Source organism: Sciurus carolinensis, chromosome 2 (genome assembly GCF_902686445.1).
Source record: "Sciurus carolinensis chromosome 2, mSciCar1.2, whole genome shotgun sequence".
Lineage (NCBI taxonomy): Eukaryota > Metazoa > Chordata > Mammalia > Rodentia > Sciuridae > Sciurus > Sciurus carolinensis.
The window spans coordinates 91170686-91187686 of NC_062214.1; the positions used below are offsets into that span (position 1 = coordinate 91170686).

At 37.1% G+C, this 17001-nt stretch overlaps 1 protein-coding gene across 5 annotated transcripts in view; it reads right to left on the reverse strand.

Moving 5' to 3' along the window:
* The window catches only part of Usp3 (ubiquitin specific peptidase 3), a 109293-nt gene that overhangs the window by 29539 nt on the left and 62753 nt on the right, over positions 1 to 17001 (reverse strand). For all 5 annotated transcript variants that reach the window (XM_047537998.1, XM_047537990.1, XM_047537981.1 and 2 more), the window contains 2 exons: positions 15948 to 16061; positions 12937 to 13050 (listed from right to left, as the gene is read on the reverse strand). In XM_047537998.1, the coding sequence (XP_047393954.1) occupies positions 12937 to 13050; positions 15948 to 16061 (228 nt within the window). The remainder of the gene's footprint in view (positions 1 to 12936; positions 13051 to 15947; positions 16062 to 17001) is intronic.

Below are 17001 nucleotides of genomic sequence, written 5' to 3' on the forward strand. Positions count from 1 at the left end.
ATTTACTTCTAAGAATTTTTTTATTTCCCTCCTGATGTCTTCTGTTATCCATTCATCATATAATAGTGTATTATTTAGTCTCCAGGTATTGGAGAAGTTTCTGTTTTTTATTCTGTCATTTATTTCTAATTTCAATCCATTATGATCTGATAAGAGTACAAGGTAGTATCTCTATCTTCTTGTATTTGCTAACAGTAGCTTTGTGGCATAAAATATGGTCTATTTTAGAGAAGGATCCATGTGCTGCTGAGAAGAAAGTGTATTCGTTCTTTGTTGGATGGTATATTCTATATATGTCCGTTAAGTCTAAATTGTTGATTGTGTTGTTGAGATCTATAGTTTCTTTTTTTTTTTTTTAAATGAGATAATATGTATGAACATTTTATTTTTTTATTTATTTACTTATTTATTTTTTTACGTTTACATAGGGTAATGATGTTTATTATATTTTTCCCCTCCCCCCCACCCCTCCCACCCCTCCCACCCCTCTTTTCCCTCTACACAGTCCTTCTTTCCTTCATTCTTACTGCTCTCCTTAGCCTAACTCTAAACCTAACCCTAAACCTAATGCTAGCCCGTCCCACCCCCCATTATATGTCCTCATCCGCTTATCAGCGAGATCATTCGTCCTTTAGTTTTTTGAGATTGGCTTATCTCACTTAGCATGATATTCTCCATTTTCGACCATTTGCCTACAAATGCCATAATTTTATCATTCCTCATTGCGGAGTAATATTCCATTGTATAAATATGCCACAGTTTCTTTATCCATTCATCAACTGAAGGGCATCTAGGTTGGTTCCACAATCTGGCTATGGTGAATTGAGCAGCAATGAACATTGATGTGGCTGTATCTCTGTAGTATGCTGATTTTAAGTCCTTTGGGTATAGGCCAAGGAGTGGGATAGCTGGGTCAAATGGTGTTTCCATTCCAAGCTTTCTGAGGAATCTCCACACTGCTTTCCAGAGTGGTTGCACTAATTTGCAACCCCACCAGCAATGTATGAGTGTTCCTTTTTCACCACATCCTCGCCAACACCTATTGTTGCTTGTATTCTTGATAATCGCCATTCTAATTGGGGTGAGATGAAATCTTAGGGTAGTTTTGATTTGCATTTCCCTTATTACTAGGGATGTTGAACATTTTTTCATATATCTGGTGATTACTTGTACATCTTCTTCTGTGAAGTGTCTGTTCATTTCCTTAGCCCATTTGTTGATTGGATTATTTGTATTCTTGGTGTAGAGTTTTTTGAGTTCTTTATAGATTCTGGAAATTAGCGCTCTATCTGAGGTATGGTTGGCAAAGATATTCTCCCACTCTGTAGGCTCTCTCTTCACATTTCTGATAGTTTCCTTTGCTGACAGAAAGCTTTTTAGTTTGAATCTATCCCAGTTGTTGATTCTTGCTTTTATTTCTTGTGCTATGGGAGTCCTGTTAAGGAAATCTGATCCTGAGCCAACAAGTTGAAGATTTGGACCTACTTTTTCTTCTATAAGATGCAGGGTCTCTGGTCTGATTCCGAGGTCCTTGATCCATTTTGAGTTGAGTTTTGTGTAGGGTGAGAGATAGGGGTTTAGTTTCATTCTATTGCATATAGTTTTCCAGTTTTCCCAGCACCATTTGTTGAAGAGGCTATCTTTTCTCCATTGCATATTGTTGGAACCTTTGTCTAGTATGAGAAAATTGTATTTATTTGGGTTTGTGTCCATGTCCTCTATTCTGTACCATTGATCTACCTGTCTATTTTGGTACCAATACCATGCCGTTTTTGTTACTATTGCTTTGTAGTAGAGTTGAAGATCTGGTATTGCAATACCCCCTGCTTCGCTCTTGCTACTGAGGATTGCTTTAGCTATTCTAGGTTTTTTATTCTTCCAGATGAATTTCATAATTGCTTGCTCTATTTCTGCGAGGTACATCATTGGGATTTTAATTGGAATTGCATTGAATCTGTATAGAACTTTAGGTAGTATAGCCATTTTGACGATATTAATTCTGCCTATCCAGGAACATGGGAGATCTTTCCATCTTCTAAGGTTTTCTTGAATTTCTTTCTTAGTGTTCTGTAGTTCTCATTGTAGAGGTCTTTCACCTCTTTTGTGAGATTGATTCCCAAGTATTTTATTTTTTTCGATGCTATTGTGAATGGGATAGTTTTCCTAATTTCTCTTTCTGAAGATTCATCACTTATGTATAAAAATGCATTGGATTTATGAGCATTGATCTTGTAACCTGCTACTTTACTGAATTCACTTATGAGTTCTAAAAGTTTTCTGGTGGAATTTCCAGGTTCCTCTAAATATATAATCATGTCATCAGCGAACAGGGATAGTTTGAGTTCTTCTTTTCCTATTTGTATCCCTTTAATTTCTTTGGTTTGTCTGATTGCTCTGGCTAGAGTCTCAAGGACGATGTTGAATAGAAGCGGTGAAAGAGGGCATCCCTGCCTTGTTCCAGTTTTTAGGGACGCTTTCAGTTTTTCACCATTTAGAATGATATTAGCCATGGGCTTGGCGTAGATGGCCTTTATAATGTTTAGGAATGTTCCCATTACCCCAATTTTTTCTAGTGTTTTGAGCATGAAGGGATGCTGTATTTTATCAAATGCTTTTTCTGCATCTATTGAAATAATCATGTGATTCTTAACTTTAAGTCTGTTGATATGGTGAATGACATTTATTGATTTCCGAATGTTGAACCAACCTTGCATCCCTGGGATAAAACCCACTTGATCGTGGTGCACTATCTTTTTAATATATATTTGTATGCGATTTGCTAAAATTTTGTTGAGAATTTTTGCATCGATGTTCATTAAGGATATTGGTCTGAAATTTTCTTTCCTCGATGTGTCTCTGTCTGGTTTAGGTATCAGGGTGATATTGGCTTCATAGAACGAGTTTGGGAGGGTTCCCTCCTCTTCTATTTCATGGAATAGTTTGAGGAGTATTGGAATGAGCTCTTCTTTAAAGGTTTTGTAGAACTCGGCTGAGAACCCATCTGGTCCTGGACTTTTCTTTGTTGGTAGGCTTTTGATGACCTCTTCTATTTCATTGCTTGAAATTGGTTTATTTAAGTTGTGTATGTCCTCCTCGTTCAGTTTAGGTAGTTCATATGTCTCTAGAAATTTGTTGATGTCTTCAAGGTTTTCTGTTTTGTTGGAGTATAGATTTTCGAAATAGCTTCTAATTATGTTTTGTATTTCACTCGTGTCTGTTGTGATGTTTCCTTGTTCATTCCGAATTTTAGTAATTTGAGTTTTCTCCCTCTTTCTCTTTGTTAGTGTGGCTAAGGGTTTATCAATTTTATTTATTTTTTCAAAGAACCAACTATTTATTTTATTAATTTTTCCGATTGTTTCTTTTGTTTCGATTTCGTTGATTTCGGCTCTGATTTTAACTATTTCCTGTCTTCTACTACTTTTGGTATTGGTCTGCTCTTCTTTTTCTAGTGCTTTGAGCTGTAGTGTTAACTCGTTTATTTGTTGATTTCTACTTCTTTTTTTGAATGCACCCCATGAAATAAATCTTCCTCTAAGTACTGCTTTCATAGTGTCCCAGAGATTTTGATATGATGTGTCTTTGTTCTCATTTACTTCTAAGAATTTTTTTATTTCCCTCCTGATGTCTTCTGTTATCCATTCATCATATAATAGTGTATTATTTAGTCTCCAGGTATTGGAGAAGTTTCTGTTTTTTATTCTGTCATTTATTTCTAATTTCAATCCATTATGATCTGATAGAGTACAAGGTAGTATCTCTATCTTCTTGTATTTACTAACAGTAGCTTTGTGGCATAAAATATGGTCTATTTTAGAGAAGGATCCATGTGCTGCTGAGAAGAAAGTGTATTCGTTCTTTGTTGGATGGTATATTCTATATATGTCCGTTAAGTCTAAATTGCTGATTGTGTTGTTGAGATCTATAGTTTCTTTATTCAATTTTTGTTTGGACGATCTATCCAGTGGTGAGAGAGGTGTGTTAAAATCGCCTAGTATTATTGTGTTGTGGTCTATTTGATTTCTGGAATTGAGAAGGATTTGTTTGACGTACGTGGATGAGCCAATGTTCGGGGCATAGATATTTATGATTGTTATGTCTTGCTGATTTATGCTTCCCTTAAGCAGCATGTAATGTCCTTCTTTATCCCTTCTGACTAGTTTTGGTTTGAAGTCCACATTATCTGAGATGAGGATGGATACTCCAGCTTTTTTGCTGTGTCCGTGTGCATGGTATGTTTGTCCCCATCCTTTCACCTTTAGTCTATGGGTGTCTCTTTCTATGAGATGAGTCTCTTGCAGGCAGCATATTGTTGGATTTTTCTTTTTAATCCAATCTGCCAGTCTGTGTCTTTTGATTGATGAATTCAGGCCATTGACATTCAGGGTTATTATTGTGATATGATTTGTATTCCCAGTCAATTGACTCATATTTGTTTTTGACATGATTTGGTTTCTCCTTTATTTGGCTATTCCTTTAGGCTAGCGCCTCCTGTTGCTGATTTGCATCGTTGTTTTTCATCTCTTCCTCATGGAATATTTTGCTGAGAATGTTCTGTAATGCTGGCTTTCTTTTTGTAAATTCCTTTAGCTTTTGTTTATCATGGAAGGATCTTATTTCATCGTCAAATTTGAAGGTAAGTTTTGCTGGGTATAAGATTCTTGGTTGGCATCCGTTTTCTTTCAGGGCTTGGTATATGTTGTTCCAGGCCCTTCTAGCTTTTAGGTCTGGATTGAAAAATCTGCTGATATTCTTATTGGTTTCCCTCTGAATGTAATTTGATTCTTTTCTCTCGCGGCCTTTAAAATTCTGTCTTTATTTTGTATGTTAGGTATTTTCATAATAATGTGCCTTGGTGTGGGTCTGTTGTAATTTTGTATGTTTGGAGTTCTATAAGCCTCTTGTACTTGGTTTTCCATATCATTCTTCAGATTTGGGAAATTTTCTGTTATTATTTCATTGAATAGATTGTTCATTCCTTTGGTTTGTTTCTCTAAGCCTTCCTCAATCCCAATAATTCTTAAATTTGGCCTTTTCATGATATCCCATAATTCTTGTAGATTCTGTTCATGATTTCTTACCATCTTTTCTGTTTGGCCAACTTTGCTTTCAAGATTAAATACTTTGTCTTCAATGTCTGAGGTTCTGTCTTCCAGGTGTTCTATCCTATTGGTTATGCTTTCTATGGAGTTTTTAACTTGGTTTATTGTTTCCTTCATTTCAAGTATTTCAGTTTGTTTTTTTTTCAGTATCTCTAACTCTTTATTGAAATGATCTCTTGCTTCCCGTATTTGGTCTTTTAACTGTTGATTGGTGCGATCATTTAATGCCTGCATTTGCTCTTTCATCTCCTCCTTCAATGCCTGCATTTGCTCTTTCATCTCCTCATTAGCTTCCCTGATCGTTTTAATTACGTACATTCTGAACTCCCTTTCTGACATTTCTTCTGCTGTGCTGTCATTGGGTTTTATTGATGTAGTATCTAGGTTTGTTTGGGGCATTTTCTTCCCTTGTTTTCTCATATTGGTCAGCTGTCAGTGGGACCCTGAGATATTGCAGTTTTCCGCTATTGACTTATAGTGTCCCGGTAGATTTCCAGTGTATCACCTCCCAGCCTTCAGTAGCCTGATGTCTTGGAGGAATCTGATAAAGCAGCGCATCCGAAGAAAACTGCCCCTAGCCCCCTACTGGTTCCACGGTTTGGAACTGGTTCTATGCGGAAATGCTCTCACTGTGGGCCTGCACCGTGCAGCTGGCCGTGTGGGAGGAGCCCACTGCCGGAGTGTGGAAGGCTACCTTGGGAAGACTCTAGCTGCCCTGCCCGGCTCCGATAAGCCACCTCTATCTGGGCCTGCCACCCGGGCTGAGCTTTACCCAGTGGGCAGACTCACCTGTGGCTCTATTTCAGTCCGAGTCTCTCAATGCCTCCCCTTCTTAACTCCTGGGTTCTGGAGCGACTGGGGGTGCAGTCTCCCTCTAGGCCGCCATCTTGGATCGTCCCGTGAAGAGAGCCTGCAGCCGGAGTGGGCAGAGCCGCCTGAAGAGGTCTCTGGCTGCCCTGCCCTGATCCCAGAGGCTGCTTGCAGATCGAAGCTCTCCGTTGGTTCGGGGACTTGTGGCTGGTTCAATGTAGAAAACCTCTCACTGGGCCGTCTGGTCTGAGAAGCTAGCCTTGGAAGGCACCTCCCACCGCAGGGGTCCAGGCTACTTGGGGAGGTCTCTGGCTGCCCTATCCTGGTCCCTGAAGCTGCTTGTGTGCCGGAGTACATTGCGCTGCACTGGCTCCGGGACTCGGAGCTTGTTCTGGTCAGAAAGACTCTCACTAGCGGGCCAGTTCCGTTGTGAGAACCTGGAGAAGCTGGCTGTGTGGGCGTGGCCCACCGCCGGAGTGCGCAGGGCTGCCTGTGGATGACTCTAGCTGCCCTGCCCGGCTCTGATAAGCCACCTCTATCTGGACCTGCCACCAGGGCCGAGCTTTACCCAGTGGGCAGACTCACCTGTGGCTCTATTTCAGTCCGAGTCTCTCAATGCCTCCCCTTCTTAACTCCTGGGTTCTGGAGCGACTAGGGGTGCAGTCTCCCTCTAGGCTGCCATCTTGGATCGCCCCCCTTTATTTTTATTTATTTATTTTTATGTGGTGCTAAGGATCAAACCCAGTGCCTCACACATGCTATGTGAGTGCTTTACCACTGAGTCACAACCCCAGCCCCTTTCTCTTTTCTTAAAATATATTATCTTCTAATGTTTCCTACCATTACAGACATGTTTTCTTTAACTCTACTTAAAATTGTGGAATATCATCTGTTCTATAGAGGTAGGTTTTGAGTTTCTGTTTCAAGTTGTGAAATGTAGCAGAAAATAGTGTGTGTGTGTGTGTGTGTGTGTGTGTGTGTGTTTAGACTGGAAATTTTTCTGATTCTGACTAAAAACACATTATAAACCCCCCTTTTCCCTGAAGACCTTAATTGACTAAATTTTTGGTTCTATTTGGCTATACTTCACTACATAAAATAGAATGTGTTTCCTGTAATTCCATTTATAAACATTTAAACATAGCATTTCCTTGATTTATCTGAAAGCCTTAATAAATATTATTTAGTGTGTTAAATTCAACAAACGTAAGTGATACTGTCAATTATTTCCCAATTATACCATCCAGGCTTCTGAAACTTTCTCTGTAGTCAACATAGGTCTCTCTTGTTCTGTAATCATGCTAAAGGAAACATTTTTTACATCCAGTTGCGTTGTTTGTTCTGTGTTCATATTTTAACCATGTCACTCAAACAATTGCTTGTAAACTAATGAGGAAATGAATTTATCAAGAGCCAACTGGTGTCCTTGTGACAACAATTGAGAAAAGAGGACAGAGGGAAATAACAATGGCCCCAATTTTAACACAGTTCTTCATCTTCACTTGTTCACAGACTCAGATAAAATTATCCCCCTCTTCTCCTAATGTCTACATAAAATCTGTATTAAAGTTGTCCTGAACAATCATTATTGGAGAGCACACTACAAATAAAGAAAGCCAAAAAGGTCTTGAAGCATCCTTTCTGAATGGGGGGCTAAGAAAGAGGAACACGGCTAAAGCATAAGGTATAAATAGGAACATGGGGCAACTGTCTCTTCACACAAATTTCTGGCACAATGAAGACAAACCAAATTTACACAAATCTTAAGGACAAAGAAATGTTCTGATAAAGAATAATCAAAGAGCCAGGTGCCACGGTATACTCATGTAATCCCAGTGACTCCGGAGGATTACGAGTTCAAAACCAGCTGCAGCAACTTAGGCAGGCCCTAAGGACTTAGCAAGACTGTCTCAAAATAAAAAATGGGGTTGGGGATGTGGCTCAGTGGGTAAAGTGCCCCTGGGTTCCATCCCTGGTACCAAATAATAATAATAATAATAATAATAAAGGTTACTTTGTACTGCTTAAGTATAAAAAGCAAGCATTCAAATAAACAAAAATATCACAGGATACAGACATGCAACTATTTGTGTGATACAACATGCAAAACTGATATTCCTATATATTACTATTTGGGGTTTTGGCAGTGTCAATATATAATTTGTAAAATGGCAAAGACAAGTAAGGAGTAGGCTATGGCTCTACAGAATCAAATGTTATCATTCTAGAACTTCCTCTAAATTATTAGGACACATTAGCATTTTAGGTTCCTTTCACATTTAAAATGCCTTCAATATCAATATAAATATTCTAAGTTATTATTTTAGGAAAAATATCTGTAAAACCAAAACATGTTGATTTAGTCTTATCCAGTATTTGATATCAATCATGGTTGAGTTGCCTGAAGACAAAAACACCAGAAAATAAAAATGACAAAAACTGAATGTGTTTACACTAAATAACAGATTTCTTAGCTAGAAAAACTAATATTGCTTAAATGTAACATCATATTTTTAAAGTCCTTCTATTTATAAATATCTCAAGATTATTAAAATATCACATGCAAAGATCTATTTTTTTATATAAAGAGATTTAATACTATCTATGAAAACCAAGAAACAGTAGTAAATAAGAATAATGTCTCGGTTACTTATTCTCCCATTACTTTTTAAACATTAGTTGTAACAGAACTGATTAAAAAAAAAAAAACTAAAAGTTCTGTGTTAAGAAGATAAGGCAAATAAATTAGGCTATACATTAAAGTAGAAATAGCATAAGAGTGACATGAAAAGCAAGCAAATACTATCATGACCTGATTTGAATTATCAAGAGACTTGAAGTGTTAACATTAAGCTGGATCCTAAAGAAAGAGATAGGGAAAACAAGGCAAATACTGGAGGCAGAAGCACATGACATACAAAGATATCAAAGCAACAAGAAAAAATCATGGTAAGGAAAGCAAGAAATAACAAAGGATAGCATAAAAGACTGTCAAAATTACAAAAGCACATATACCCTTTGACCCAGCAATTCCTGAAAGTGTATGTATACAATATTTCATTGCAGCACTGATTAGAATGGCAAGAAATTAGGGAAAAAATCTATACAACCATTGGTAGGGGAGTAATACATAAATTATGACACAGTGTAAAGTAGACCAAAGAAGCTATTTACTAATATGAATCATGTCAAAGTAGAACAAAAACCAATAACACAATGCCAGTTGTGTTTAAAATCACACACACACACACACACACACACACGCACACATTTATTTATATATGTATACAGATTAACAATGAAAGGATGTACAAAAATCTAGTAACTATGACTGCTTCCAGAAAACAATGAATGGGAACAGAGTAAAAGAGAAAACATTCACTGCATATTCTTTAACTTTGTGTATTTTTAACCGTGTGTGCCTTATCTCTTTAAAGAAGTAAACTTTATAACTTATGAAAAAGACAAGGACAGGAAAAGCTGGGTATACTAGGAAGTCATCAGTGTGCTAAGTGGATATGTATGGTGGAAAAGGTCAGGAAATTTTTTTCCTGTTGGTTTTTTGGTTTGAGTGGGGGGAAAAAAGAAAAATTAGTGTTGATTTCTTTATCCAAAGCTGCTGATTACATTTAAGAGTATTTTTATCCTGTATTAAATGAAAGTTGTTCCTCCTACATGCATGTTTATATTTCAGAGTCATCATATTTCATTTCAGGGGATCAAGTTCCCTAGATGATGTTATATGATAATCAAGAATAATGGGCTTTCTAAACTTAAAAACAATTGGTTTGGGATTGTAAATAAATGTAATAAAAATAATTCAAGATTCACTGTGCTTCCACACAGGCATGTATTAAGAATATTAAAACATACCTAATGGGAATAAAAGCTATGAGAAGAAAAGCCCACCTCCTTGCCTCACACCTGGGCATTGTGCAGTGACCATACACAAAAGTTTTATCCACAATATCTAGACCTAACAGAGAAAAATTATTCTTTCATTACATGAAAAAGGAAAATAATCTTAATTACTACAGAACTGAAAGAAAGCCCAGCTAAGAAAATAAAAGCACCTTATTCTCAGCAATTATTAAGGAAATTTAAGAGTTCATGTATATCAGAAAGCCAGGCATAATAGCACACGCCTGTACTCCTAGTGACTCCAGGAAGCTGAGGCAGGAGGATCCCGAGTTCAAAGGCAGCCTGAGCAACTTAGTGAGACTGTCTCAAAATAAAATAAAAATAAGGGGTCAGGGTGTAGCCCCACAGCAGAACGTCCCTGGGTTCAAGCCCCAGTCCCAACAAAACAAAACAAAACACAACACAACACACAAATCACCTCAGAGACTCCATGCTGAATTCCTCAATCTGGTTATCTGTTCTAAAAATTCTTTCCTTACTATTAGAGTTCAGATATGTGGCATCCCCCAAAAGCTCATGTGTGAGATAATGTAAGAAAGTTTAGAGGTGAAATGATTGGGTTATAAGAGCTTTAACCCAATCAGTGAATTAATCCCCTCATAGGGATTAACTGAGTGGTGACTATAGACAGGTAGAGTACATGTGAAGGAGGTGAGTCACTGGGGGAGGCGTGCATTTAGGTACATACGCTGTGAGCTGAGCTTAGTTACTCTCTGCTTCTTGAACATCATGTATTGAACTGCTTTCCTCCACCACACTCTTCTGCCATCATGTTCTGCCTCACCTCAAGTCCCAAGGAATGTCCAGCTACCTATGGACCGAGACCTCTGAAACCATCAGCCCTCAAATAAACTTTTTCCTCTTTTAATTATTCTTGTCAGGTCTTTGGTCACAGCAACACAAAGCTGACTAAAACACCTACCAACAGGAATATTAGAAAGTGAAAATTAAGCAGCTAAAAACTAAAACATGTTCACAACTGGGCTATAGAAACTAGAAAGGAGAGAGAGCCTACAAAGTGGGAGAAATCTTTACCGCATGCACATCAGATAGAGCACTAATCTCCAGGATATATAAAGAACTCAAAAAATTTAACACCAAAAAAACAAATAACCTAATCAATAAATTGACTAAGGAACTGAGCAGACACTTCACAGAAGATATACAATCGATCAACAAATATATGAAATAAATGTTCAACATCTCTAGTATTTGGGAAATGCAAATCAAAACTACTCTAAGGTATTATCTCATTCCAGTCAGAATGGCAATTATCGAGAATACAAATGACAATAAGTGTTGGTGAGGATGTGGGGGGAAAGGTACGCTCATATGTTGCTGGTGGGAATGCAAATTGGTGCAACCACTCTGGAAAGCAGTATGGAGATTCCTTACAAAACCTGGAATGGAGCCACCATTTGACCTAGCTATTCCACTCCTTGGTCTATACCCAAAGGACTTAAAATCAGCATACTACAGTGACACAGCCACATCAATGTTTATAGCAGCTCAATTCATAATACTTAAGCAATGGAACCAATCTAGATGTCCTTCAACAGATGAATGGATAAAGAAAATGTGGTATATAAACACAATGGAATATTACTCAGCCTTAAAGGAGAATAAAATTATAGCATTTGCAGGTAAATGGATGGAGTTAGAGAATATCATGCTAAGCAAAATAAGTCAATCCTAAAGAACCAAAAGCCAAACCTTTTCTCTGATAATGTGGATGATGATCCATAATTGGGGGTGGGGAGCAAGGGAAGAATGGAAGAACTTTGGATTGAACAAAGGGGAGGGCAGAGGAAGGGGTAAGGGAGTGGGAAAGATCATGGAATGAGACTGACATCATTACCCTAGGTACATGTATGATCGCACAAATAGTATGACTCTACATCATGTACAACCAGGGAAATGAAAAGTTGTACTCCACTTGTGTACAATGAATCGAAATAAATTCTGTTATGAGGATCAGATATAATATTTTCTGTTTGCCAAACAGTAAGCTAGTGAAAATTAATAATAGTGAAAATTAATAATAGAATACAAAGATTAAATCCCTATTAAGAATCCAACTAGGTAATTGTGTTAGAAATAACCTAACCAGTACTATCTTAACAATCACTGCCACCTTTCCTAGTTTCCTAGTTAAGAGGAAATTCTAAAATTCTTATAAAATTAGTCTCTCCTGAGGAAATTGAAATGGCATGATACATAAGTTCCTTTCAAATCAAGACCAGGATTAACAGTAGTTATTCAGGTCAGATCCTCAAGACTAAACTTTTAAGCAAGACAACAAATTTCAATCCTTTGAAGCTGTTAACTTTTAAACATTTCTCTATATTAACAATAATCTATTAGGCAACAGAGCAAGACATATTTCTAAGTTTTACTACAGTGTGTAATATATTTTTAAGCATAGGAGGAGGATATATACTAGGTACCAAAATCATGACTAGTAAGAACCATAACTCTCTTCAGAAGGATAAAATCATTCAGAGGTAGCAAAGGCTGTTGTCCAACACCTGCAGTGCACCACATCTGCTATTACCTGAATCCTAACCCAGAAGAGATGGGATGTCTCTGACAGCACATGTCAGAAAGAAAGCCCCTATAACATAGTCACTCTACCACTATGCCAGGATGGGCACAGTTACCCTTTGCAGCATAACTCCAAACTGACATAACTAGTCTCTTCAGAGCATAAGAACCCAGATCAGAAAAGTAGATTTAACACTTTCTATTTTTCATTTGGATATTTTTAGTTGGTATAACAAGATAGTATTATGATGGAAGTTACTCTAAGATTTTTAAAGAACCAAGGAATTTTTTTGGTCCAGTATGTTTTCCTAGCACACGTTATCTATAAGGGTTTTATTTTTTAACAAAATACACTACCCTTTGTTAAAGATCTTTCTAATGTCTGTTATTTATAATTTAAATAAATACATTTGTTTAGTCAAATGTATTCAACTTCTGCTCTTCTTTTTTAAAAAAAGTATTATCTAGAATAGTTAAAATACCACTACTTTAACAAAAATTGTTTTAGAACCAGTATAAATACTAATATTATTCTAAAATATCCTTCTTTAATACTTACCTAAAATTTGGCATTATCTTCCAAACAACATAAAACAAGGATTCTGGGCTAAATGCGGTCTGGCTGCCTTGCCATAAAGCACAGAGTGTTTTTCTAAACTCTTCTACCAAAGACCTGGAAAAGAGGAAGGAACAACACCCTTAGCACTACTAATAAGGAGCTGCTATTTCAATGCATAATGTTTAATTGTCTAAAATGCATAAGTGAAAAATGAAATTTTAAAAGGGCCTAGTCTTTTCTGAACTACATTTGACTGCTAAGTAAGAGCATCTCAAAAACTCATATACATAGCAGTTAATTATTGACAAAACTAGTTTTCAAACACATGGTTAACTCTGAGAATACTACAGTACTCCCATATTTATAAACTATGAATTTTTTAAATGAACAGAAATAATACAGCAGTGGATAATTTACAAGCTAAATCCATAAGAATGTCCATTTTAAAAACAAGCAATAGGTTCTCTTTCTCCATCTCCAGCATTCCTGCATTTATTTTCCTTTTTTTTCTCCTCCCTCCTTCCCTCTGTCTTTCTTTAGTACCACTGAGCAACATCCTCAACCCTTTTTGTTTTTCATTTTGAGACAAGGCCTCACTAAGTTGCTGAGACTGGCCTGATTCTCCTCCCAATCACTGGGATTACAATCATGTGCCACTGCCCCACATTTTTCCTTCTTGCCCCTCACCAGGAGTTCTTCTAGAAATTAGTCTGTGAACATTTGCTCTTCTTTGCCTCAGAGTTCATGTGGCCACAAAGTTTTAATGCTCAACACTGACTCTCAAATTCAAATTTAAAAGTCAAATTCTTCCATGGCCATTTTTATTCAGGTTTCCTTGATTTCCAAAATGAATTTTCTATTGGAGGTCCTCATTACTTCAAACTCAAGGTGACCTCAACTACTCAAGTACCTACTATTTTCTGTACTCCCTACTGTTGCCCAGTATCCATTCTGTTCTTCTCTCATGAGAATAAGACTACCATTTTTGCTGAGCATATGAATTGCCAGAATAAATAACCGTGAGTGCACAATTTCAGGAAGATTTCCTTAAAGATAAAGAGTAGTTCTTATGAATTCCTTTCCTCTTCTCCTACTCTGGAATGAAGATGTAATGATGGAGCTCCACCACCATCTAAGACTACGTGGATAAGAGCCTCACCTTAATGGTTGCTTGAACAGAAAGCCAGATGGAACCTGATGACTTTGTGAAACAGCCCTGAAAAAATAACCTCTGACTTTTTTTTTTTTTTTTTTTTTTTGGTGGTGCTGAGGATTGTATCCAGGGCCTTGTGCATGCAAGGCAAGCACTCTACCAACTGAACTACATCCCCAGCCCAACCTCTAACTCTTACATAAGAAAATTAACCATGGATGTTTAAGTTACTGTTTATTCTGATTTTCTATGCATGTAGCTATAACTACATACTTCAACTTCTATATCTGTCAGTATAACAGTCACACCCTTAGATAATTAATTAATGCATATCTCAGAGAACCTCAATACTTTCCTTCTCAACTCCTGTAATCTAGGTCCCCAAGACAGACATTGTGTATTTGACTTTCTAGGACCTGAACCTCTTCCTACATTTGGGAAATACGCCATTGTAAATATCTTGGTGAGAGTCAGAGCCTGCCTTCTACCAGAGCCTGAAAAGTCCAGATGCTTGTTTCTCAGCCTCCCTCACAGTCAGAGAACACATACACGGCCTGGGTTCTGAACATCTGAAGCAGAGTGAGTGACAAAAAGAAGCAAATCAGCCCCAAATCCTCTCTGGTGGTGGTAGCAGCAAAGATCATCATCCAGAGTCTAGGGGCAGCAGTTAAGGGCAGCTTTCACCAACACCCTTCTCTAGTAGTGCTGGCAGTAGGAACCATGCTGTGCAGGAAGGCAGCAGTGTCCTGACAGGACAGTTCTATGGGTGACTGTGGCTATGATCCTGGCTGCCTAGACTCCAGATCTGATTTTCTACCCACCCAATAATGGTGAGCTCACCATTCAATAAACATCTATTCTGCCTAAATCAGCCAGGGGCAATTATTGCAGTCTATAACTAACCCCTGAAATGATAGTAATGCATAAAGCACTACTTAAATTTTACCCTTGTTGTGCCCATGCAGTTTTTCCTCTTCATTTCACTGCTATCCCCTCTTACCCAACTGAAGTCTTCTGGAATGCAAGCACTTTCCACCTCATTTTACATGCTGCTATCAAATAAAACTCCCTTCAAACACCACTCAGTGATATCATTCCATCCCTGCTCCAATGCATGGCTTTAAAGTTTCTCCATCTTGGGGATCTACCTATATTGCCCATTTTTCTAACATGTTCTATCCTACTCTCCCTCAGCCACTGAGGAAGGGCAGTATCGAGATTATAAAATGGTGTTTCAAAATGAGCGAGAATCAGGGGGAATGTGGAATTGGGGATGGACAGACAGGGAAAACATTAAATACATATAGATTACAAGTCACTGCTCTATTTCAATAAAGACATGAAAAATCATGACAATATGGCAGATCTTCCAAACCCTAAATAGGGAAAGGCTATAATGAATTTAAGTTTGGTCCTTAATAGTTACCTGTTTTCCCCCCCTCTTCATATCAATTAGGAACTGATTGTATTGCCCTACAATTAGTCTGCTGGTTACAAATTAATTTTATTAGCCAAGAGAGGTTTACCCAACACTATCAGACAAATCAATTCACATAAACTAATGATATTCATGTTAGTCTACATCTAGAACTCTATTGCAGATATAGATGACAATTCTAGAATGCCCACATTGGCAAAAAGATGCAGTAAGTAGAATGCTAAATTTATCCTTCCTATTATAGTAGACAGAAATAAAAGAATCCAATAATAATTAAGGTGTCAGATAGATACTTAAAATATAATTTTCACTATAGTTTTTTTAATGTGTCTATGAACTCAAATAATACAATAAAAATCACCAGTGAGAGTCATTTGTTTTGCTGCTCAGTGCCAGAAAAGACATATTTTGATAACTCACACATTGTTATCCCCTTGGCTCCTGGTGTGGTATGTTCTCCTTCCTGCTGTTTTCCCATTTCTTAACTCCACAGCGGGCAGTTCTTTGAAATAACAGCAAAACTGCTCAATGTTACTATTTTAAAAGGAAGGGAAGAAAATGATTATTAAAAAAAAAAGATCAAAATTTAATAAGACTGTAAAGGAAGTTCTATGAAGTCTAACTATGGATTTTGAAAGTGTAATCTTTCAATTAACTGTCTCATTTTAAGTTGTATTCAATATGATCTCTTGTATTGAATTTCTCCATTATAGTTCTTCATGCACTAAACAGTAGGGACAACTTTGTAGAAATGAACAAAGAACTTGAAATCACTCTCCAAAAATATCCCCAATTTCCTTCCATCTATTGAGTGTCACCTTTACTCTCTTCAGGATGCTTGTTTCTAGGTATTCAGTAATTTCCTTAAATAAAAATAAACCATGAAACCAACAATATTATCTAGATAGCATTATACAGAATCATAAGGAGAACTCAGTAGTAACTATAATTTGTTCTTTGAGCAAGAATAAATAAGAAGAGAGGCAGTACCTTTAAGGAAAGATTAAATATGGTTCTCCTTATTAGCAATTTGATTTGGGAAGATAATTTACTGTGGCATGTGCTGCATCTAACACTACACAATTTTCAAAATATTCTGCTAATTCAGCCTTGTTGGCTATTTCATTTTTATTACTTCTCTTATATTTTGAAGATCTTCTAAACTTGTGATCTTATGTCCATGCTGGAGACATAACTAATGACTGAAATAAGCTCTCTGAACAAGGTTCCCCTGGGGTCTGCAAACTGGTCCACAGGTCAAATGTAGAGTTTTCACATTTTACAGTGAGTTTTACATTTCTGAAAGGTTAAAAAAGAAAAGAGAAAAGTCTGGTAGAAGGGGAGAAAAAAATGAGAGAGGCATGCACATGGCCTAAGGACTAAAATATTTATCATCTGCCATTCACAGAAAAAGTTTGCTAATCTCTTCTGTAGCCTATTCAGGAAAAAATGAGAAATAAATAACAGTTAACAG